Here is a 23,294-nt window from a genome sequence, read left to right on the forward strand (position 1 = left end):
CTTTGTAGTGGTTGAATGTTATTTTTAAAAAGGTTTTGATTATTCAGAGACATAATAGAATTTCTGTATATAAATGCTTTTTGTGAGCTGCAGTTTGTGCTGTATATTTGAAGCTAATAACCAGGGCTTACAGAGGGTCGTTGTGTCATATCCCAGTGGAATCTAGTGAGATGGAAGGTTATCTTAAGTGTCAGCTAGGTAACCCTGTGAACACTTCGGAGCAGGTAAGATAATGGGACTGAATTTTGAAGTGAGGGTTGGAATATACTGGAATATTGTGACATATGAGAACCATAATTTTAAAAATAAAATTAAATATAGCTACTCTTTGACATCATTATGCCTATTTGACAGTGTACTCATTTAAACAATATAGTTTATGTTTAAAGTGATAAACAGTCCTCTCATGCCTGAGAGGCATATAGGAAACTGATGAGCACAATTAAAGCTCGGAAAGATACATATGTATGTATGTATGGATGTATGGATGTATGTATGTATGTATGTATATATGGATGGGGCATAGCAGGTAGATAGACAGATAGCAAACCTGTCAAAACTGGAAGCATGGTTTTTTCATCTGAGATTCCAAGTTAATATTTTCTACTACTAATAGTATAGTAAGAATTTTGAGGCTGCAGAGATGGCTCAGAGGTTTAGAGCACTGACTTATCTTCCAGAAGACATGGGCTCAATTCTCAGCACCAACATGGCATTTCACAGCTGTCTGTAACTCCAGTTCCAGGGGATCTGACAGGCTCTCTTGGCACTAGGCACACATGTAGTGCATAGACATGCATGCAGGTAAAACATCCATACATATAAGTAATTAATTAAAAAATAATTTAGCTCCTTTTTAAAAATTTGTCTATTTAGCTTATATCCCAGTCATAGCCTCCCCCTTCATCCTCCCCTCCCACTCCCTCTCCCCCATTTCTCCTATCCAACCCCCCATCCCCTTCTCTTCCTTTTCCATCCAGGAAAGGACAGGTCTCTTATGAGCATCAATAAAGCATGGCATATCAGGTTGCAATAAGACTAAGCACCTCCCCATGTATTAAATCTGTATTTAGCCTTTTCTTCATTGCTAGTAAGTTTTGAAAACAAATCTAAGTTGACACAAACATAAGCATGGTGATAATGCTCTTAAATTTTCCTTTGTATTACTGTGTTTCTAACACAGGGTATGTATTTAAAGATTTATTTTTGTTTTATGTATTCATGTTTATGAGTATTTGCATTCATGACTGTGCATGTCTGGTGCCCTAAGAGGCCATAAGAGTCCCTGGATTGGACTGACAGACAGCTGCAAGAAGCTGCGTGAGTGCTGGGATGAAACCCAGGTCCTCTGCAAGAGTGACAAATGCTTTAGGCTGCTGAGCCGTCTCTCCAGCCCTCTAGCACAGTATTTTTATAAACCATTGCACAAAATGTCAAACCATTCTTTTTAAACTGAAAATGATGTAGAAGAATTTAAGTTTTGTGTTTCTTGGTATGCGCCTACAAGATAATTTTGTAAGATTTAAACGTGCACAGTATTTTGAGCAGATATGTTTTCTCCGTGTGTGTATATTTTAAAAAATGACTCATAAAAACATTTATTTTTAAAACTATGTGTGAATTGCTTTGATTTGATTGAATAAGCAAGTGAATATGGCATGTAAATTTCAGTTTGGGAGGAATGTGTAAACTCTCAGTATAATTTAAGCTTGCAGAATTTTATGAAATCTTAACATGTCGTGCCATCCCGAGGACATATCTTTGGTCCATCTGCATCTACTCGTAAGCTCAGTGCCGTTTACAGCGTCTATATTAGCATATGTTGTCTTCTCCTTCTTGAAACTCATAATGTGGCAAGTTGTATACGGGAAGGATTTCAGAAGCCCCTGGTCAGCCAGTAGAGGCCACTCATAGCTTACTGAAACTGGATGGAAACTGAAATTTCATCATAGCCCTGTTGAGCATCATTCAGAGCTGCTTAAAGTTGAGATAGTTACTCAGAAAAAAATTATCATAAACCAGTATGAGAGCAGTTACTACTGTGCCTCTTACATATGCGTGATGCAACTCACTAAGGTGAGTAATTGCTATTAGTAATATAGATATAGGCTGTTTGTAATCATACCAGAAACATGAATCTCTGCATTTAGTCATTATAATGATTAATATTCTAAATTTCCAGTTCATACAGACTGCATATTAACTGGAAAAAACTGTGTGCAGTGGGGATTTGAAATTATTACATCGTGTAGTTTAGTCATATATCAGTGTATTTGTGTGCAGATAAATAGATAGGCAGATATTTTGTATATATATTTATTTATAAATCATTATAGATTTAGGATAACTTTTTTTTATTTTGACAGCTCTTAGAAAAACATGTCTTTATTTGTTGAAAATGTGCTCCCATGACTTCAAAGTTGAAGCCTGTGTATTCATCCGGTGCTCACTGGGAGGCTGGGGCTCTGCAGTCCCCAGGTCCCTCCAGACTACCAATCATAAGTGAAAAGAAAGCCCATAATTTTATGTGATTTATTTTTCCCTAGTTTTGTTTTTTAAAGACACATTTTTTTTTTGCATTTAGATTTATACTTGGTTTTGAAAAGAAGAGAAAACAAACCAAACAGTACGTACTCTAGTTTTTCTCCGAGTTTCCCCTAATATTCTCATCCCAAAGTCTTTACACCCAGCCCAACCGTTAAAAGTTGTCCTATTTGCTGTCAGTGACAACCTGGTGTATGTGCCAGCGTCTCTGCTGGAGCTGCCAAGCCCCTCTCGCTTCACATGGCTGAGGATTTGTAGGGAGGTCACTTCCTGTGCTTGGGTTTATCTTCTGGGCTGAAAGTTTTCACGAGTATCTGTGATCCAGAGTGCCGTCTTCTGTGGGAACCCCACTTGAGGAAACTTGCTTTCCTGAGTTGTCTCCCTGCAGGAGAAAAGTGCTCAGTGGTTAGCAGATCACCATCGTTAAATCCATCCCTGTAGTAGGAGCTGCTGGCTACGTTCTTGGTGCCTTGCCGCCGTCTAGCTTTATACCCGAAATAATTATATGGAAACTGTATTTTTTTAAACACTGCTTGGCCCATTAGCTCTAGCCTCTTACTGGCTAGCTCTCACATCTAGATTAACCCATTTCTAATAATCTGTGTACCACCACAAGGTGGTAGCTTACGGGTAAGATCCTAACCCGCTTCTGTGTCGGATGGGAGAATCATGGCGACTGCCTGACTTGGCTTCTTTCTCCCAGCATTCTCTTCCGTTTACTCCGCCTACCTAATTTTTTGTCCTGAGCCGCGAGATAGGGGGAACAAACTAGGTCATTCGGGGGCTGCTCACAATCAGTAGCAGCCCTCAGGAAGAGAGTGTGGTGCACACCAACGGCTGAGGTGCGGGCAGCTCTCTCAATCTAAAGTTTAAGCCTGCGCCCCGGCCACACAGGGGCGGAGGCAAAGAGCCCCACGGTAGAGCGCCACATCCCTGGCCAGGTTTTGGTCTACATTACGTGCCCTGACCTCAGCAGGTATCCATTTCTCCTGCTGAGAAATGCCCTTTTTCTTTTGGGGTCCCTGATTTATGAAATGTCCTATAAAAGAGGCAAGAACTATATATAAAGTATGGGAGTGCCATTATCATTAGTAACAATAAGAGTATTGCTGTTTTAAATATTGGTGTCTCATATGATTACTGTGGTGAAGGGTTCCTCGGTTCTGGCCCCCTCATGAGGAAGAACTCAACAAGACACAAAGAAGAATGCAGTCAGTAAGGTGTGTAAGAAAAAAAGAGTCTAGAGTTCTGCATTTTTAATCCTCACCTACGTCATTTCGCTCTGCCTCCTGATTGATGGGTTTACATGTACTCCCTTTCCAGGTCCTCTTAGAATTTGTTGAACCCAGAAGTTCTTTGCTCCCTTTTGAGAGCTGCGTGTGGTCTGTTGACTGATTGCATGACTACTTGCCTGTGTCTGCCTGTCTTCTATTTCAAAGGTTTTCACTTTTTTATTAGTTTGCTGATTCTTTAATTAATGCTTCCAAAAGGGTTTAATCTCTTCATAGTGAAACACAGTGTTCCAGTGGGAAACCTTTCATCCTGACTGATGGGTGAGATCATCATAGCCACTCATTTAATTTAGATAAGTAAGGTTATGGATGCTTTTCTCTAGTAGTGACATCAGTCCTAACTCTGCTGATAGGATCAAGCTTCTTGTGAGCATGGTATTTTAAACATATTATAGATGAAGGGAGCCCGGTATATATTCCCATACTATTAACAGGCTGAAAAAATCCCAAACTTTGGTCTGGGAGGTAGCTATGTCAGTAAAGTGACCGCAAGCACGGGTTTGGTCCCTAGAACCCAGTAGAAAAAGCTGGATGTGGTAGAACACTGATAGTCCCAGTGCTTGTAAGTGGAGTCTCCAGAATGCCTGGCACTTGCCTTGTTAATTGCAGATCCATGGGAGGTCCTTTTCTTGGGTAGCACCTCAGGAACAACACTCAAGATTGTCCTCTAGCCTCCTCACGCATGTATGTGCACCCCTACAGCACATAGAGAAAATCCCAGACTTTGGGGCATTTTCTTAGTTGCAAAACTAAGTTATTGTACTAATTTAATAGTGTAATAATTGAGTGTTTGAAATCTCAGATAATCCAGTTGTCCTTAGAAATAGACTGTTTTCATTCTTAACATACATTCTTTCTTGAGGACATTGTCTAAAGCTAAACCTCCTGCTGGGTGGTGACCATCCTGAAGCACATATCACACACCATGGATTCTTACTGCATCCATCTATTCTTGGATATCTCACATTCAGGAAAACTTCCCTGATCCACTTTGCAAATGCATATTTACTTTCATAGACATCCAGAAAAGGAAAGTAATTCTCTTATTATTTACTGATAATTCTCATTCTTTAAAAAGTATTTACACGTCAGTATGTATGAATTTCACATATGTGTGCATGTGTGCATGCGTGTACATGAAGGGCAGAGGATGGCACTGGATCCCCTGAAGCTGGAGTTACAGTTGATCATGTACCACCGTGTGTATGCTGGGAATCATTCTGAGTCTTCTTGAGCAGCAACAAGCCCTCTAGCCACTGGGCTATCTCTCCATTCCAATGATTATTCCTCTTAAGGGAGAAAATAACAGGAAAGCTTGTAGTGTAACTCAAGACTTAAGGAGACTTTTCTGGTAATGGGAGAACAGAAGTCACGCAGTTGAATGGGAACTGTGTGGTGTTTATCACGTAGTCGGTGTAAGCATAATTCTGTATAGATGCTAGGTTACTTCTAAGGGATTGTTCAGTTGTCTGCAGCCTTGATACTGTGCTGCTGTGTGTAGGGCAGTCAGTGGCTGCTGCGTGCAGTCGGCTTCCTCAGGAGGTGGGGAACAGATAAAGAGAGCAGCATTTGAAGAGAGCTCACATTCACTTCCTTCTCCCTGACCTGTGGAGCCAGGAACAGCTATGGAATGGGAACACTGATGTGTGAAAAGCAGTAGTTCAGAAAGTTAAATTTAGCAAGTTGACAAGATGAATGGAGCAGGACTTAAATTGCATACAGTTACCTTGCTGGTGGGACTAATCCCCCCCCCCCTTGTTTCTTATAAACCAGGTGGCTGTGCGTTCCCCTTTACTCTAGTGTTATCAGTCGAACGCACACCTTTGTGGGTTTCACAAGTTGTCCTGCAGTCATTTTTACGGTTTTGCATGTTGCCTTAAAAATAATTATAACCTTTATTTTCTTTCGTCTGTGTCTGCCCAAATAGCTGTACCATTGTGAATTGTGAACTGTCTGTAATATTGTGAGTGTTTGAGGCATGGTAAAGTGTGTTACTCACCACTGTCTAACTTTTGGCAAAGCTTCGAGGTCAGCAGTGTCGGCATGGGTGCCTCGCTGTGCTGCAGTGCTCTAGGAGAGTCTGTGGGTGTAATGTAATAACCATTTGCACAACTGCCTTGATAGAGTATTATTTCCTCCGCCTTTTAAAAAGGAGGATGGCTGTACACACCAGCTAGGACCAGTTTCCTTCTGTTTTGGTTGATTGGTTGATTGGTTGGTATTGTGGTTTTGTTTTTTTGTGTTTGTTTCTTTGTTTTTATGTCCTTGCCCATCAGTCATCCAACTCTTGCTTCCTGTGCCTGAAATTTAAAGTCCTATTTTGGAACTTGCCTTGCTGGGTTGCTTTCCTTGACACCTGTCACGTGCATTTGATGGACACATTAGTTGAGCATAGCTGAGGCTTTCATATAGGGCCTGCTTGACTGTGAAGGCTTGCTTCTCTCCTCAGTGTCCTCCAATTAATCGTTATCCTGAGAAAAGAGGGAACTGCTGCATCTGGACAAACTGGCAGGTGGTTCAGGCCTTGCCTCCCTTCAGCCTGGAGGCTACAGGGCTTTGACTAGCCAGACCTCACCAGATTGAAAAGCCCTCTTTTGAATGGCAGCCTGACACAGTTAGTGTTTGTCAGTGTGGGCACTGAGGCAGAATAGTGTGCAGCGGCAACTCAAGTGCAGTTGAAAGTAAGCACAGCGTTGATGGGAAGGCTTGCTGGAGGACAGAACAAAGCTGCTGCTTCCAGTCCTGCTGTCAGGATGGAGCTGCATCTTGTCTTTTAACACGGACGCCCCGAGCAGTGTGCCATCCACCCCAGTCAGCCCCGTCCCAGTCTCACAGTCTGTGTCTCCGCTCACTTTCTGATTCAGGGAGGATATGTCAGCTCTGTAATGGGAACCTGCAGGAGGCTTGGCCACGGGAAAAGAAAAGGCAATTGCTCTGCTCATCTCCGAAGAGCACCAGTCCTCGTGTTAAACGCCATGATGGAGAGGACAAGAGCTGCTCCAGATACGTCTGCTACACTGAGAGGGTCGGTGCTCCCCATGTTCTGTCAGCAGTTGATACTTTACAGTTGTGGCCACGTGTTCATCTCTCACTACCACAGTGTTTTCTGAGGTCAATAACATAGCTGCAAACAACAGCAGCAAAAGCTGAAATCACAACAGAAAAGTTACATTATATAGAAACCATCTCTTTCTGGCCGTGGGGTTTCGTTTCAATGTGTAGAAGCACAAATGATGTAAGCAAACAATCTAGTAAAAACTATCAATCTAGTAAATTGAACAACTGAACCCTAAGGATTTAGCACACACCGTATGATGTCTGGCATCATTATTACTAACACTGACTAATTAAATAAATGTCAACCTCTGAGTTTTAGGACTTCCAAGAACTCTGTATTATGTAAGTACTTTTTTGTACAAAAAGCAAAGTACCTCTTCTCCCACTAATCATGAGGTAAAAGTTTTGATACTAATAAATTTGACTGTGTGGATGGACTTGGTGGCACACACCTTTATGCAGAAATAGGAAGATCTCTGAGTTCAAAGTCAACCTGGTCTACATAGTTTTAACCAGGGCTATCATGAGACCCTGTCTTAAACAAATCCAAAAATATCCTTGACTGTATGAATATTTGGTTAGGCTATTTAAAGAGCTATGTCTAAAATAGTTTATGATTTCTTTCTAAAATTTCCCTGGAATTAAATAATCACTGTATGTTCTGATTTTGGAAATTTTTTTCAGGGACAAGGGCTGTACCACTGACCTATACCTTTTTCATTTAGTTTTTGAGGTTATTTTATTGTGTGTATGTACATGAGTGTATGTATGTGTAGCACATATGTCCAGAGGCCAGAGGAGGGCATCAGATCTCTGGAACTGGAGGTAGTTGTGAGCCATCATGTAGGTACTGGAAAATAAAACTCAGGTCCTCGGCAAGAGCAACAATTGCTTTTAACCACTTAGCCATCTCTCCAGCCTCTTTTCAGTTTATTTTTATAAATATTAGAGACCCTGAATTAATTATAGAATTAATTCTTTAATATAACTGTTTATAATTCTTTAGATATGTTTCTGAAAGGTTAATAATATCTTGATGTATCATGTTAATAATCATTTAAATATTTTGAAAGTTTGAAATACTCTCAGACTTGAGTACAGTCCTACTTTCCATGGAGGAATTCTTTATTGCAGATTTCATGCTCAGATTTGGGGTAAGGGTTCTACTTGTAGCTACATTGAACTCTGAAGTGTGATACTCAGAAAAGAACAGCAGGGATACTTCAAGTGAATGGTTGTCAACCTGTGGGTCAAAAGGGGTCACATAACAGATATCCTGTATATCAGATATTTACATTATGATTCATAATGAACAAAATTACAGCTATGAAGTTGTAATGAAATAATTTTATGGTTGGGTGTCATTACAGCACAACGAGCTGTATTAAGGGTCGCAGCATTAGGAAGGACCTGGAGAAAAATCATTTGTGTTTCTCCAAGGCCATGACCATGTAAAAATACATGTAAAGTTATTTAAATATCTACATTTGAGTCTTCAGATCTTCTGGGAATTATCTGCTGCAGTCAAAGTGAGCTTGTAGTTTTTAAGATGTGCCCAATTCCTGAAAAATATCCAGTCAGATTATTTCTGACTAGATTGAAAGCTTACATTTGTATTGTGGTATAAACTCGTTAGAAGGTCTGTTTTATTATATTTTCCTGTATTGTTTTCATCAGGCAATTTGTCACATGGATTTACGTGAAATTTCTTCATTTATTAAATTTCAGATTATGTATTTCAAGCTGGATCAAGACTTAAACATTTTTCTCGTAAGTGTAGCTTCAGGTAAACAAGCAATTTTAGCCCCGAAATAGCTCCTGCTTTGTCAACATGCTTCTTATTTTTTTCTGTGAGATAAAAAGTTCGGTTTTCTGATATTTGTACCAAGATAAAGTCAGTAAACAAGATTAATATAGTGTGGAAAAGGTTGTCAGCAGCCCTAGCAAAGGAAATAAGTTGCCTGTACATAGAACATACAGTAAACTGAATAAAAGTGTCAGGTCCGCCATGAGATAATATGATCATGGACGTCTAACAAACCATGACACAGGCCCAGGCAGCTTTTCTCACAGCTCCAGTGTAGAAAATGGATTACTGTGTTCCAGGAACACCTGCTGGAATAACATGAAACTATACTCCAAGATGAATGTAGGATGTGGCCCTGGAGCAGAGCCACATTTGACATATCACTGTCACCCCCTGCACACTGGCTCTGTTTGCGTTTCTAGGGATGTCAGAGGGGATACTGGCATCCTTGGTACTCAAGGGATCCAAGAAGTGGATGCTGGCATCTTTGGTACTCAAGGGATACAAGAAGTGGATGCTGGTATCTTTGGTACTCAAGGGATACAAGAAGTGGGTGCGGGCATCTTTGGTAATCAAGGGATACAAGAAGAAAGTTGCCTGGACGTTTCTCTTTTCTTTATTTATTTATTTTTGTTTTGTTTTGTTTTTAGGCCATGCTTTTTTTTTATTCTGTTGTGGTTTAAATGGCTTTGTGTAAGTAAACAGGCATGTCTTTCATTAGAAAGAAACCCACAGCTCTTTGCTGTAACTTCAAACCTTGTCATTGGTGATGGCTGATTCATCCTTTCATGGCTGCCTTTTGCTCTATTTAAGAATTTCCAGTATAACAGGAATGCTGTGATGTTCATAACAAACTTGAGCAGTCAACACTGTAGATGAAATACTTGGTGTTTTACTTGTAGAGTTTCTAATTTTATGTAGACATAGAGGAGCAAATATTGTTCCTTTTGCTAAAATTACATTTCGCTCAATATAAATATTCTCATAGTTCCTTCCTTTGTGGAAAATATATTTAAAAAGGACCATCCATTGCTCCTTTGACAGAAGTGCTTATATCACTTGAATTTGCATATCATAATGCAACCTTCTGTGTTGAGAAATTTACCACAATTCGGGTTGAACTTCTTCCCACACAGGGTTCGCAGTCACTGCTGTCCTTAAGCATGGTATTTCCATTATGGGAAAGATGCTCTGACGCGTCTTAGCAATCTAGTAGGGTAACTCTGTGAGACCAAAAGGATCTTCTTTGGAAAGATTTATTTCATCTATGGAGGCCAAAGAGCGCTTTGGATCCTCTGGATGAGCATGTCAGTTGGATGCTAGGCACCAAGCTTGGGTGGCAACTGTCCTCCATCCCTTGTAGGACTTTTGTTCCTTGCCCTTTTATCTTGGATTTGAAAATTAATCTTTTTTCTTCCATTTAGAAAGATATCTTCAGATTGCTACAGTTGTGTACTGTCTCTAGCAAGCCAATTGTGACTTGTTTTTGTCGTTTGTTTTAAAATATCTTTTCAGATGTCTGCTCCAGGCCCCGTCAGTAACAAGAGGATGGTTCACTTTTCCCCGGATGCCCATCACCATGAGTGAGTGCTCATGTTTCTGTAGCTTGCTTGGGTTGTTCCATTTGTTTCTCTTAAAAAACTGAATAGCTATTTCTGAGTGACAGCAGTTTAATTTGTGCCTACTTTAAAAGCATAAGAAGGCACATGGATGGTAACAGTATTTAGAACAGCTTACATGGAGCCCATGAAAGACACAGAAGGACTTGTAAATCCATTCTTCATTTTGATACAGTTGAAATTCATGTCTTCTTCACTGAAATTCAGGCCCTATCTAAAAATGTTTAAATCTTCTTGACATCGACCTTACTGAGCCTATACCCCAGCCCTTCTGTGATATCAGCGTGAATGCCGAATGACCTATCTTCACGATGTTTCTCTACTCCTAGCTTCTGCCTGACTAGCCTTTGCTTATCACAGTAAAGAACTATATTGAAGCATAGATAGATAGATAGATAGATAGATAGATAGATAGATAGATAGATAGATAAATAGATAGATAGATAGATAGATCCTTTAGCAACAAAAGAAATGGCCTACTAGGTAACTCTAGATAGCTGAACAGTTTATGTGATCTTAGTAAATTACAGGTAGGATTTTCTTGTGGTAAGCTTAGTTCTAAATAGTCTTATTGGAAAAGCCTGTGTTATATATGGTAGTTTGATGTCATGTGTCTCCTTCACCACCTGCAGTTGTTGAAATTGAGACCTATGAGACATGAAAAGGCATGAGTTATTTATCAAATTAGTTTTTCCTAGGAAAGTCTTATTAAGATCTGTTAATATTGGCTTTCTTTTTAAAAATAAAAAAATCAAGAAACCAATTGCAAAGTAAATAGAAAGCAAACTGTTGTTCAGGCACAACAAAATGTTTTCAGAATCTCCCTTTTCCTTGCTTGTGTGATGATATTTTGAAAACAAGCAGATATAACACCCTCAGGTAGCAGTCAACTGTTGGGTTGAGTTTCTGCATTCATTTTGTTTTGTTGAACTACAAAAGCATAGGTAAGCAGATGTAGAAATACTGCAGGTAGCAGTCTGCATTAGATGAAGAGTGTAAACGGTGCAGGCCATACTTCCTTATTACTGCAGCACTCCTGACAGGGCAGACGCTCAGACAGAGTTGCTGAATGCCTGAAGTACTGGTTTAAACTAGGGCACATTGGCCTGTCTGTGGGACATGACAGTGTGCCCATCCCGGCACATGGAAGAGGGAGGCAGAAGGATCAGGAGTTCAGGTTGTTTGCCTATTTAATACGTTTGGAGCTAGCCTCGGCTTGATGAGACCCTGTCTCAAAGAATTGTAACCAGTAGATAAGTAAATAGGAAAGAACAGGATAATGCCATCTGTGGTGTTGCTTCTAACTTCCCAGGCTTACTCTCAGTGTCCCCCTGTCTCCTCCACACCAGATCTGCAAGGTTCTCAGTCCATTAGGATGCTCCAGGGTAGCACACAGTGTGGTTATGTTCCTGTTCCTGTGTGAAGATGCCACTACTTCACCATGTAGGACTCAAGTCTCTCCAGTTTCACTCCCAGTACCTATGTGACATATTCTTTCCCATTGCCCTCTTTATTATCCTTTATGTCAGTGTAGAGTTCCAGTGGCCCCTTCATTCACTGGCTTTCCACAGTTCCAGGGCATAGTACTGACTTGTGTGACTCGGGTTCAGATCTGGCCATCTTACTTCCTGCCAGTGTGGACATCCTAATAGTCAAGGACAAATGCCCCACACTTCCTCAGCTGTCACCTTCTTTCCACTTCTGCCCATAAAACCTTCAGATCACTTCTGCTTCTATTCTCTGAGTGTCTCCCGATGTCACCTGCACTGTCCTGTGAGCCTGGGATTTGCTCCTGCATTCTCTCTTACCCCTACCTGTCAAGACTCTGAGAAAACACTTATCAGTCTGTGCTAGGTACAAACTTAAACCAACATGGTTTGTGTTTGTTTTATTTTTGTTTTCCTCAGATTTATTTTTCCTCTTTTCTTTTGTTTTCTCACATAAAGTGAAAGAAGAGACTTTTGAAAAGCTTAAAGATACTGACTAGGGCAGAGTGCTTCTGTTTCTCCCTGTCGTCTGTGCTCAGTCCTTGTAGGCTGCTGCTGCAAAGCACCACAGAGGGCATGGCTGGGGCTGGGAGAGAAGGCACTTCTGACTGTCCCTGCTCTCCTCACAGGACACCAGCAGTCTCTACTGGTTCCTCCCCAACCCCATCTTCAGTGGGGTTCCCCTGTGCTGCTCCTTTTCTGAATTCTTCCTTTGTAAAGCACCAAGGCAGTGAATAAGACGTTTCATAGTGTCATACTGGGCCCTGGCCCTGCCTCATTGACCTCATTTTAACTGGTCTCTGTAGAAAGCGTGTATCCAAATGAGGTCCTCTTTTGGCTTACATATTAGGACTCCATACTGTCCTTTGCAGGGACATAATTCTGCCAGTAATATTGCCATCATTGTCATTTTTCTCTTCTGTCCTTATGTTTACTGTGTTCTGGTTTGGCCGCTCTGGTCCCCATCTCCTCTGCTCTAAAGAGGCAGTGCCAGAAGCTCCCCTTTCCACCTTCCAGAAGGAAGCATCTTGTGCTGTGAACATTCACTCTCCTCCCCTTCCTGCCCACTGCCCAGGATCAGAGTACCTGGTTGTCAAGGTTTAAAGAAGATTAGGAAAGAGGATATGAAGTGACGTTCCAGACAGGTACAGGTGGGTACCTCTAACATCAAGCCTGAGAAGGGGATACTGGCCAGTAGCTGCTGATAGTGTGCCAGCCTGGTTCATTGTCTCTGCAGCATCCCCATGCTCTGTTCTCTCCAAATGCACAGTGTGTAGAATACCCCAGTTCCCCGGATCTTTCAGATCTCATGGAGTTGCTACTACTTCCTCTCCCTCGGACTCTCATCCAGGACCTCTGGCAATACTAGTGGTTAAGTATTTGTGGTCTTGAATCCTCTTGGTAAAGTGGCTTATGCCTTTGTTCATAGGCAGCTACACACATGTACAGTATAGAGTCGTGGAGAAGGCAGGCCATCTCAACACAAGATGAGGATTTCCATTTAGGAGTGTCATGCTTACTGCCTAGCATGCACAGGCATTTTGACCAGCATTCCTCAGAGAGGATGCTGCCTTTGTAGGAGCAGCTGTTAAGACTGTAGTAGCATGTGGCATCCCAGACTGCTGACAGTTAGAGCCATACATCTCTCTGTAGGTCAGTCGGGAGTTCATCAGTTCATCATAGACTACTGGTGGCCATATACTTGATTGCTTGGACTTTCTTCCAACACTCAGTTGGTTTCTCTTGCTTTCCATTCCACACTAACAGTGCTGCTTCCATGCTGGTCCTATGTCCTTCCGTGGTCTGTCCCTGAAGCATGCCATCTTGTGGCAGGGCAGCTGACCTCCAGGAGGCAGGTATGAGTCTCCAACAGTTTTTGGCCACAGAGTCTCAGTCTTCTTTGTGGGAGTTGTTCTACTGAGTGGCTTTAACCGCCCCCCTCCTCCCTCACCCCCGCACAACAACCTTGGCTGTATTGGAGTCTGGACTGCGAACTAGAGCCCCCCACCAGGCGCCTCTTTCCAAACTGACTTTCTAGTCTTGTGTTCTTAAGCAGGATAGTTGTATCTTCTCTTTTCCATGATGTTTGATAATTAAAACAAAACAGAACTTCACATCTAGAATGTCATCCGACTAGAAGTCATCTGTTGTCAGAGTTATTTGAGTTAGTTGTCATGAGACATCCCTTTCTGATGCTTAGACGGGAATCTAGGAAATACACAAATTAATCGTTGCTGTGATTTACTTTAAACTTTAAGAACCTTAGGGAAACAGAAGGCCATCATTAACCTCGTGAATATCTTCAAACGCTGTCGTAAGTTTTTAAGCCAGGCCTGGTTGAACGTGACTGTAGCCTCTATACTCAGAAAGGCTAGGCAGGAGGATTATAAATTCAAGAATGACCTGGAGTACATAGTGAGACTTGGTCATTTTTTAAGTGTTTTGTTTTGATGTTTTCAACTTTATCTCTAAAATCTCCAAAGATATCCTATAGAAAAATACTTCCAACAGTTGAGCTTGTGCTGTTGAGGAGATGGTCCAGTGGGAAAGAGCTTGCCACACAGATGTGAGGACCTCCACAGATCTGTGCACACACCATTATAAACATGAGCATATACATCCGCACACCACTCACACTAACAGATGTGAGGACCTCCACAGATCTGTGCACACACCATTATAAACATGAGCATATACATATGCACAACACTCACACTAACAGATGGATATAAGTAGTTCTACTTGTCAAATGTCAAAATGGAGATGAACAAATGGAGCGAGTGACTGTGCAAACTCAGAAGTATGAAAGGGTTGCAGTTTCAAATGGGTGTTGCTGGAGGACCACAGCTCCCAGTCCCCTATCTGTTTGCTGGACTGTGTAGAAATAGCTAGGAAGGCACGGGAGTCTTCCTGCTGGAGAAGGGAAAGGTGGTTTGAGGGTTAGGGGGACAGTAGCAGTAGGGAGCTCCATATAGAAAGCCTGGGCTCACCAGAGGCAATGGAGCTGATCAGTACAGGTGGAGATGGGGGTGGGCTGCAGCTCGGAGACCAGTCAGCCTCTTAAAGGAGCTAATGCATGCCACCAGTTGTGCTAAACTCTATATTTGTTTCTAGAATTCCTTTTTAAAGCCCTCTCAGGTTTTCTGTGGCGTTAGTTAACCATGAGGAGCGGAGGGCTGTGTCCCGCCGCCCGGCTAGCTTAACCCCCGAAATAACCACATAGAAATTGTATTAATTAGATTACTGCCTGGCCCATTATATCTAGCCTCTTCTTAGCTAATTCTTACATCTTGAGTCAACCCATTTCTAATAATCTGTGTAGAACCACGAGGCTGTGGCTTACCGGGAAAGATTCAGCATGTCTGACTCTGGTGACTTCATAGCGGCTCTCCCTGCCTGCCCTCTTCCAGAATTCTGTTCTGTCTACCCTGACCACCTAAGGGCTGCTCTATCAAAAGGCCAAGGCAGCTTCTTTATTTAACCAATGAATTCAACACAAATCCAGAGGGTCTCCACACCAGATGGGGGTGGGCTGCACTGGAGCACCTAGGTCCCATCATGACATCCTAGTGTGCTGCAGTGTTTTTGCTCTTTTACTCCTTTGGTTCTTTTGGTTTTTTATGGGGGAGGTGGGGCACTACCCAGCTTCCAAATAAATTACACATGGAGACTTATTCTTACTTACTAATGCCTGGCCTTATCTTGGCTTGCTTCTTTCCTAACTTAAATTATCCTGACTACTTTTTGCCTCTGGGCTTTTTCTTTCTCTTACTTCTGTATGTCTTACTTTCCAGCCTTGGCTGCTGGGTGCTGGCCCCTGACATCCTCCTCTCCTTGTCCTCTCATTGCTTGCTTCTTCTCCTCTTCTAGAGTTCTTCTTCTGCTTATAGTCCATGTCTACGAGCCCTGCCTTTCTTTGCTCTGTTCTCACTATTGGCCATTCAGCTCTTTATTAGACCATCTGGTGTTTTAGACAGGCAAAAAATCACAGCTTCACAGAGCTAAAGAAATGCATCACAAACAAAAGTCACACATCTTAAAATAACATTCCCCAACACCCTAGGTTTATCCTATTACTTCAATAGCTAAATAAATAAATACTATAAAATAACATTCAAGATAATTTCCATTATAAAAGCAAAATTCAGATTGTTATTTGCTGGTTTCAGCATTGCTACACACCTCTTACAGCATAGACATCTGTAAACATGTGCACCGCACACCAGAATGTCTCAGTAACATATTTACAAAACATGATCAGCTTAATAAAATGACATTGTGTTTTCTTCTGCTCATTGGGGGAAAAAAACTTACCTAGTAATTATTCCTGGGAAAACTAGTATCATATTGAAAGCCTAATCATTAATAGATGATTGTTCCTTTTTAGCAGGAAGTATTTAGCAAAGATAAGTCAAGTCTTCATTAATATAAGACACACAGAGAATGTGCCAAGATTCTTAATCTAGCAAACAAAGTGAAGTTAGTTCTAACTTCTGATTAAAAAGAAAGTTTGAGGAGACTAGAGACATGGCTCAGTATTTAAAGAGCGTATACTGTTCTTCCAGAAGACCTGAGTTCAGTTCCATCATCCACATCAGGAGGCTCACCACCACCTGAAACTTAGCACCAAGAGATCCAGTGCCCATGACTTCTGTTGGTGCCTACATTCACATGGCACACACTCTTGAAAAATACTAAAACTAATAATACCAATAATCTTAAAAATACGTTTTGAAACCTGATCATCAATGTTATCATTTTGTTGCCTTTCTAAATACGTAATAGTAAAATGTGAAAATTACGATGGCTCTCTCTTAGCAATATGTGTTAGATCCAGTCATGGTGGCACACCCCTCCACTGCCAGCATGCAGGAGGCTGAAGCAAGATTGACTGCCAGAGATCACAAAACTAGTCTGCCCTGCATCTTGCTAAGCCAGCTATGGTAACATAACACAATCCTGTTTTGAAAACCAAAAGAGGTTCCAGGCTTTTATATACTCTCTAACTTTGCTCAAGTACTTGCAAGATACTTAATTTTAAAGGAATATTTATGATTTATTAATTGATTTTAATTGATAGTCACATTCTGTTATTGTTTTATTTTGATACAAAATATATCTACTTCCCAGGTATATAGAATTAACTTTTTAAAAATGTACAGAAATAACTCATTATAATTCTGATGAATTCCTTCATAAAACAAATATTCACTCATTTTATCTTTTGTGTAAATATCAGGCATGCTTTAAGCAAGATTTGCCTGATTAAAGGCTATGTTCATTGAGAATGCCTTTTCACTTTTAAATTTATCATTTGCTGCATTGTATGGAAAGGGACTTTACCTGTAGGTAAAGGTTCAGATAATATGTGAGATGAGTTCCTTCTCTTATTTCCCATGATGGGCATGCTGTGAGTCAGGCTGAAGGAAATGAGGCAGCCTCCTTCTGGAAGGGGTTACAGAGTGCTGTGCAGAGCGGCCATCTCCACTAGACAGCCCCTCAAAGTCATGTTGAGCAGTTTGCATCTTAACAGGCTTTCCTTTTCAGATGTGTCGTTTTAATGTCTTTGCTCTCTGAGTTATCAAAGCAGATGCTCGTTCTCCATTTTATTGGTGGTTTGACTTTTCCAAGCTACACACTATAACTCTGCTTGACCAAAAATCAATTAGGAAACAATATCTTAGGCATCTCTGATGAGACGTGCAAGCCCTGAGGGAATTCTGTAGGGAGCTCCAGTTGTATCAACTCTTGTATGGATGTTGAGGGATCCAGAGCTTACAGAATGAAGTCACATGTGTTACCGTAGCCCACAGTGTCCTGCAGGGAGGGCACTAATACTGATTTCATAGGTCTTTTGCTCGGCAAATTTGAATTTATGTTTAACTCCTGAGAAATATCTTTATTTTTCCTTTTTTTATTATTATTTTTAGTGTGTGTTCATTATATGTGGCCCACAAGTGGAGATTAGAGGACAATTTTGTGGAATAATTCCTCTTCTTCCACCCCTATGTTGGTTCCAGAGGTTGGACTTAGGAAACCAAGCTTTCATACCAAGAACTTGGCTTGCTGAGCCATCTGCTACCCCCAGTGTTATTTTTCTTGTTAAGGAACCTAGACTTCAAATATATAACGTTTGCCAGAAGCTACCTGAGTGGTTGCAGAACCTGTTCCTAAACTTCTGTTTTTCCTTTTATCAAGCATATCAAGCTTAACATTTGAATTTTCATTAGTATTTTAATAATGCAAATAAAGCTTTGAAAAAGCCTCATATATAATTTTAGAATTGACATCATAGAAAACTTTAATAGAGGGATATCTTAGTAGAGAAAAACATGGCACTATAGTGGATGAAGTTCTGTCTGCCATCTCAAGTCATGCTTTTGGGCGCACTTTCCAGGATACCTAGGAGGGCTGCCTTCCACAGACACACGGCAGAAAACAAGATGGAGGACATTACCTATCAGTATTGGACAATAGACAGGGGTCAGTGGATAGGCATATACATGTGCAATTACATGGTAGTACATGTACATTGCTATATACTGAGCTCAGGTTCTAATTCTTAAAATTTAACTGAATATCTGTCAACCGAGAACGGCTGATATTCTCTGAAGTACATCATTGGGGGGGGGGTGCATTTCAAGCGAATAAAATGGCTGTTCTGCGTCCAGTAATCTGGAAGGATTCTGTGATAAATGAAGGACATGAAGGCAGATTGTCATGTGGAAGACTGGGGAAGGTACAAGCCAAGCCTGGAACACAGTTAAGGAGTCTGTCTTGATGAGTAGTGAAAAGTCACCTGAACATTTAGTTTCCTCTGTTCTGTTTGTTCATTTGGTATGATTGAGCTCTCTCTGTTTCCATAGGGACAGGTTAGCCCTGACATTTGAGGTAGTTACAAAGGCTAAGTTCTTGGCCATATGGCTTCTTGATGCTGGACCAAATTGCTTTAATAAATTTTGATACAACTAGACTTGAACTCATGACTCTCCTGCCTTAGTCTCCTGAAAGCCGGGATTATATGTGTGTGACTGTTCAATAAAGGAACCAAATATGCAATATTTCTTTAAATGTAAATAGATCTGGCTAATGGCTACTGTATTGAACATCAGTGTGTGTGTGTGTGTGTGTGTGTGTGTGTGTGTATGTGTTTGTGTGTGTGTCTCTCTCTCTCTAAAAAAAAAGAAAGGTGCTTCTGTGTCCAAAAGGACAAAACTTATTTCTAACAATCTGTATGGAAAGTACAGTTTATTGTGCTTTTCTCCAGTACATTTTACTGGAATCCTCAGTCAAAAATCTTGGTGCCGGCCTTGTCTTTTTGCCCAGGAGTGATGTTAGTTGATGTCTATGAAATCCAATACATTGCTGCTACCTGCTATGCAGCTCTGTGCTTAGGAAAGGGGATTGTGGAAGCATGAGAAGGAATTTATGCAGCGCTCAGCATCTACAGAGACCTGAAACGCAATCCCTTCTACTCTGTAGTTACAAGACTGCTCTGCTGGAATGATGGCTGCAGCTCAGGAGGAGGTGCAGACTTCTGCTTCCAACAGAGCCTACTGGGCAAAGCAGGCTCTGTTTCTAGATGTGCCTTACCTGTACCTGTATCCCACAGGGAAAACTGAGCTTAGAGCTCACATCCAGCTCTTCCGCCTTGAGCAGACTGACGGACTGTACCTCAGTCTCTCTCTAGTCTACTTTTTTTCCTGTTAGACTTTTGTGAGCCTGCTCTGAAATACTGACTCAAGTGTAAATCAGTGTCCATAAACATCACAGCAGCTGCATTCTGGTTCAGGCACTAGCCTTCATTTAAGCTTCACTTCACAGTTGAAGGACACTACTACCATTTTATTTCTTATTTGGTGTGTGTGTGCTCATACACACCAGACATTGACATTGAACACTGACAGAGCAGTCTCTGTCCACCATGTCTCCTGAGACAGGGTCACTCATTGAACCTGAAGCTTTCTTACTTGGTTAGTTTGGATGGCCAGCAAGTCCAAGAGATACCCTCCGTTCTGAGCACCCTCAGTGATGAACTGGAAGCCAGTGTTGCCTGCTCAGCTCCTTGTGTAGGTTCTGGGGCTCAAACTCAGGTCGTCATGCTTGCACAGCATGCACTTACAGCCAAGTCATCTCCCCAGCTCCTGCCTTTTTTTTTTTTGATACAATGTCATTAAAATTGTATCCTCGTTATTATCCCAGGCTCTGTGAGCACAAAAAGGGGAGAAACAACCCAGAAACACAATCCCAGCTCCTTCTTCATCAAAACTCATGATACTAAACTGGGGGCAATAAAGCAAAAGTTGAGTAAGAACACAGGGCCCAGTGTTACTCCTTTGGGTGTCAGCCTTGGCATGCTGGGAGCACTGGAGATTTGGTAAGGTTGTGATGAGAACTGCTCAGCCAGACCTGTGTTTTGCCCTAGGTCAGGCTCCCAGCAATGAGCGTTCCTTAGATGGTGCAATTTATTGGCTACTGCTTCTGATAGCTGATTCTACATTTCTCATGGCTGCCATTGTGTAGTAATGAGGAGGAACGGGCCGCGTCCCGCTGCCTGAGAGGAGTGTGGGCCCTTTGTTCCGTCCAACCCAGCTTGCTTACACACAATAATTACACAGAAACTGTATTCATTTAAACACTGCCTGGGCCATTAGTTCTGGCCTCTTTTTGGCTAACTCTCACATCTTGATTCAACCCATTTCTAATAATCTGTATGTCACCACGAGCTCGTGGCTTATGGGGAAAGATTCAGCATGTCTGACCTGGCAGCTTCATGGCAGGTGGCTCTCTGCTTGCCTCTTCCTCCCAGCATCCAGTTCTCTTTCCCCTTCCCACCCCCCACCCCCGCCTACCTAAGTTTTGCCCTATCAAAAGGCCAAGGCAGTTTCTTTATTCAACCAATGAAATCAACACAAATATAGAAGGAGCTCCTACACCACCATTGCCGTGATTGTTGCCCTTACTTCTGTCCCTCTCTCAAGGAACTCCAGTTTCCATCACCAGGGTAGTAAAGACCTTGGTGTCTGAACCTGATTTATGGAAAGGAGATAGATGTGAGCAAAAGCACTGAAGGTGCAGAAGAGGAAGCATCTAAATCTGCCAGGGTGAGGGAAACAGACTGCCCAAAGGGAACAGCCTGCTGTTGACTCTCATTTTGGCAGCAGTGGACAGAGAGGCCACCCTTTCCCTACCACACCAATGCTCCGTAAAGCTTCTTCCTTGCTACCGACCCCTCTTTACTTGCCCTTGTTCACAGGAGGCTTGGACCCTTGAGTCATACCCTTGGCTTCACTTTTGTTTCTGTTAGTAGCCACAGGTATGGTGGCTGGAAGAACATGGCTTCAGAACCACAATACTGATTTTTGAACTCCCACTGTTACTCACTTATGAAATCTTTAGCAAATCACTTCACCTCTCTGAGCTTGTTTCTTTGTTTGCAAAGCGTCTACCTCTGAGAGTTTGGGGATTAATTGCTGTCTAGCTTGTGGGGTGCTCCTGAGACCTGCACTTGGCAGAGGGTCACTCTCACCTGACCAGTGGGCTTCACTGGCGTATTACTCCAATACAAAAGCACTTCCTTGGTTGCTCTGGAGCAACACCACCCAAAGCTCCTGGGCTCTGGAACTTCGCTTTCTGCCAGCTCTCTCATTCCTTGGTCACAGGCTTTGTTCGTTAGCCTTTATTCCAGTTTCTCACAGTTTGGTTTGTTAGAGGAAATAAACCTTTTTTTTTGTCCACAGTTGACTTAGCACCTGTGTTTTAATCAGTCCTTTCCTCTTTCCTGGGGGTTCTCCATTTACTCTTTCAGTTTCAACGTTTCCTTCACCTGCACGGTTTATTCCCTGCTCCTCTCTTCCTTCCCTTGCAGAGGCCTGTTTACTTCTTCACATTCTCCTCCTTCACACTAACCTGCGCAGTATAATCTTGGTCTATCCCACCCCACCCCAGTAACTTCTCTGAAAGTCCCCAGTGACCCTTCCAGACCCTGCCAAATTGTATTTCTTTGTACTCTACGTCCCAGGGTAGTTTCACTGGCCAAACCACCTCTTACAGTGTTTGCCTCATGGAAAACTTATTTTTAAATCTTCTCACCCAAATCCTATGAAGGTAAAAACTGTAATAATGGTGAGAGAATAAGGTGTAGTAGAAGCTTCAGTTCCAGACCCAGTTTCCACTTCTAGAGGGCAGCAACTAATTGGCAGATAAGAAGGGTGTAAGTTCAGCAAGCCCCACAGAAACCTCCCAAACTCCTTTGAAAAGCTGAGCACTTACAGTGAGATGGGCTTTGGACACCTCCCATCGCTGGGTGATGGAGCTATGACCCTTCCGGGAAAGGAGGCCGAGGGGAATAAAGAAGGACAGCAGGAACCCATCAAGGGCACCACTAGAAGTGGGAGAAATGGAAGCAGCTCAATGACAGGAAGTGGTCACTTTGTAATAGTGATAGAATATATGACACTTACCTATCAGACTAAAATAGAGCATCAGGAGCCAGTGAAGAATAAATTTGTGATACTAGGAAGTCAGTCATTAACATATAAAATCACTTATGTACCATCACTCTGCTATATTCTTACAAAATCTAGCATGTTTTTGAGAAGGAAAAGAGCAAAGGCTTTGTTATTCTTCACGGGGCTTTGGAGTTGAGAGCTGGCACAAATAACTGCTGTTTTAACCCTTTTATGGAATGATTAACTAGGGTGTGATTTTGATCTTTAAATACTTTGCTTTAAAACAGTCCACAGCAGGTAGGAAATGTTGGTCAAGCTGTCAGTGGAACTCTCATTGAAAGTTTGCTTCCAGCTGGTAGCTAATCCAGACTCTGCACACCGATACCAGTGAAGTGTCCGTTATCATGGCAGTGTGGGCTCTGCCCTGCCAGGGTACATCACCAGCCATGACCTATTGAAATGCTTAAAGGAAATGGAGACAAGCCCTGCTTCTGTGGAGTCTGGTCACTCCCAGCCAGCTGCCCCAGAAGTCAGAGAATGCTGTCTTTGCGAGCCCCCACGGATGTAGCAGTCAATGCAAGTTTTCCTTGCCCTTCTGCAGCATGGTGTACTGACAGCACATTTTGGCAAGGGAATCCAGATCTCAAGTCCATATCTGGAACTAAGGTTTTCATGAGGATTGGCTGTACATATCATGTCCCTGAAGAGGTTATAGTACATAAAGATGCTGTTGTTTCTAAAACTAAATGGCACTTAGAGTCTCTAGTTTTCCCCATAATTATATTTTCAGTGCCTTCCTCTATTTCCTAGTTTTAGACGTTTTAACAGTCTTTATGTAGTATGCTACTGGAGCACTGGTCATGCAGCTAGTACAAACTCCCATCCACCAGTGTGGCGAGACTAGATGGAGTCTAGCGCCAAAAGGGTCAGGCTTGGCAGTAGAGTAATGGGAGGCTTAGACTGTGCAGTCACTTGTGTTTTTCCTGTCGTGGAACTTGTTCTGACCCCAAATCCTGACTGCTGTAGCTGTTAAAGTG

At 42.0% G+C, this 23,294-nt stretch overlaps 1 protein-coding gene across 4 annotated transcripts in view; it reads left to right on the forward strand.

Annotated features, from left to right (window-relative positions):
* The window catches only part of Gpatch2 (G-patch domain containing 2), a 155,970-nt gene that overhangs the window by 87,472 nt on the left and 45,204 nt on the right, over positions 1-23,294 (forward strand). For all 4 annotated transcript variants that reach the window (XM_075989416.1, XM_075989415.1, XM_075989419.1 and 1 more), the window contains one exon: positions 10,216-10,283. In XM_075989416.1, the coding sequence (XP_075845531.1) occupies positions 10,216-10,283 (68 nt within the window). The remainder of the gene's footprint in view (positions 1-10,215; positions 10,284-23,294) is intronic.

This window comes from Microtus pennsylvanicus, chromosome 10 (genome assembly GCF_037038515.1).
Source record: "Microtus pennsylvanicus isolate mMicPen1 chromosome 10, mMicPen1.hap1, whole genome shotgun sequence".
Classification (NCBI taxonomy): domain Eukaryota; kingdom Metazoa; phylum Chordata; class Mammalia; order Rodentia; family Cricetidae; genus Microtus; species Microtus pennsylvanicus.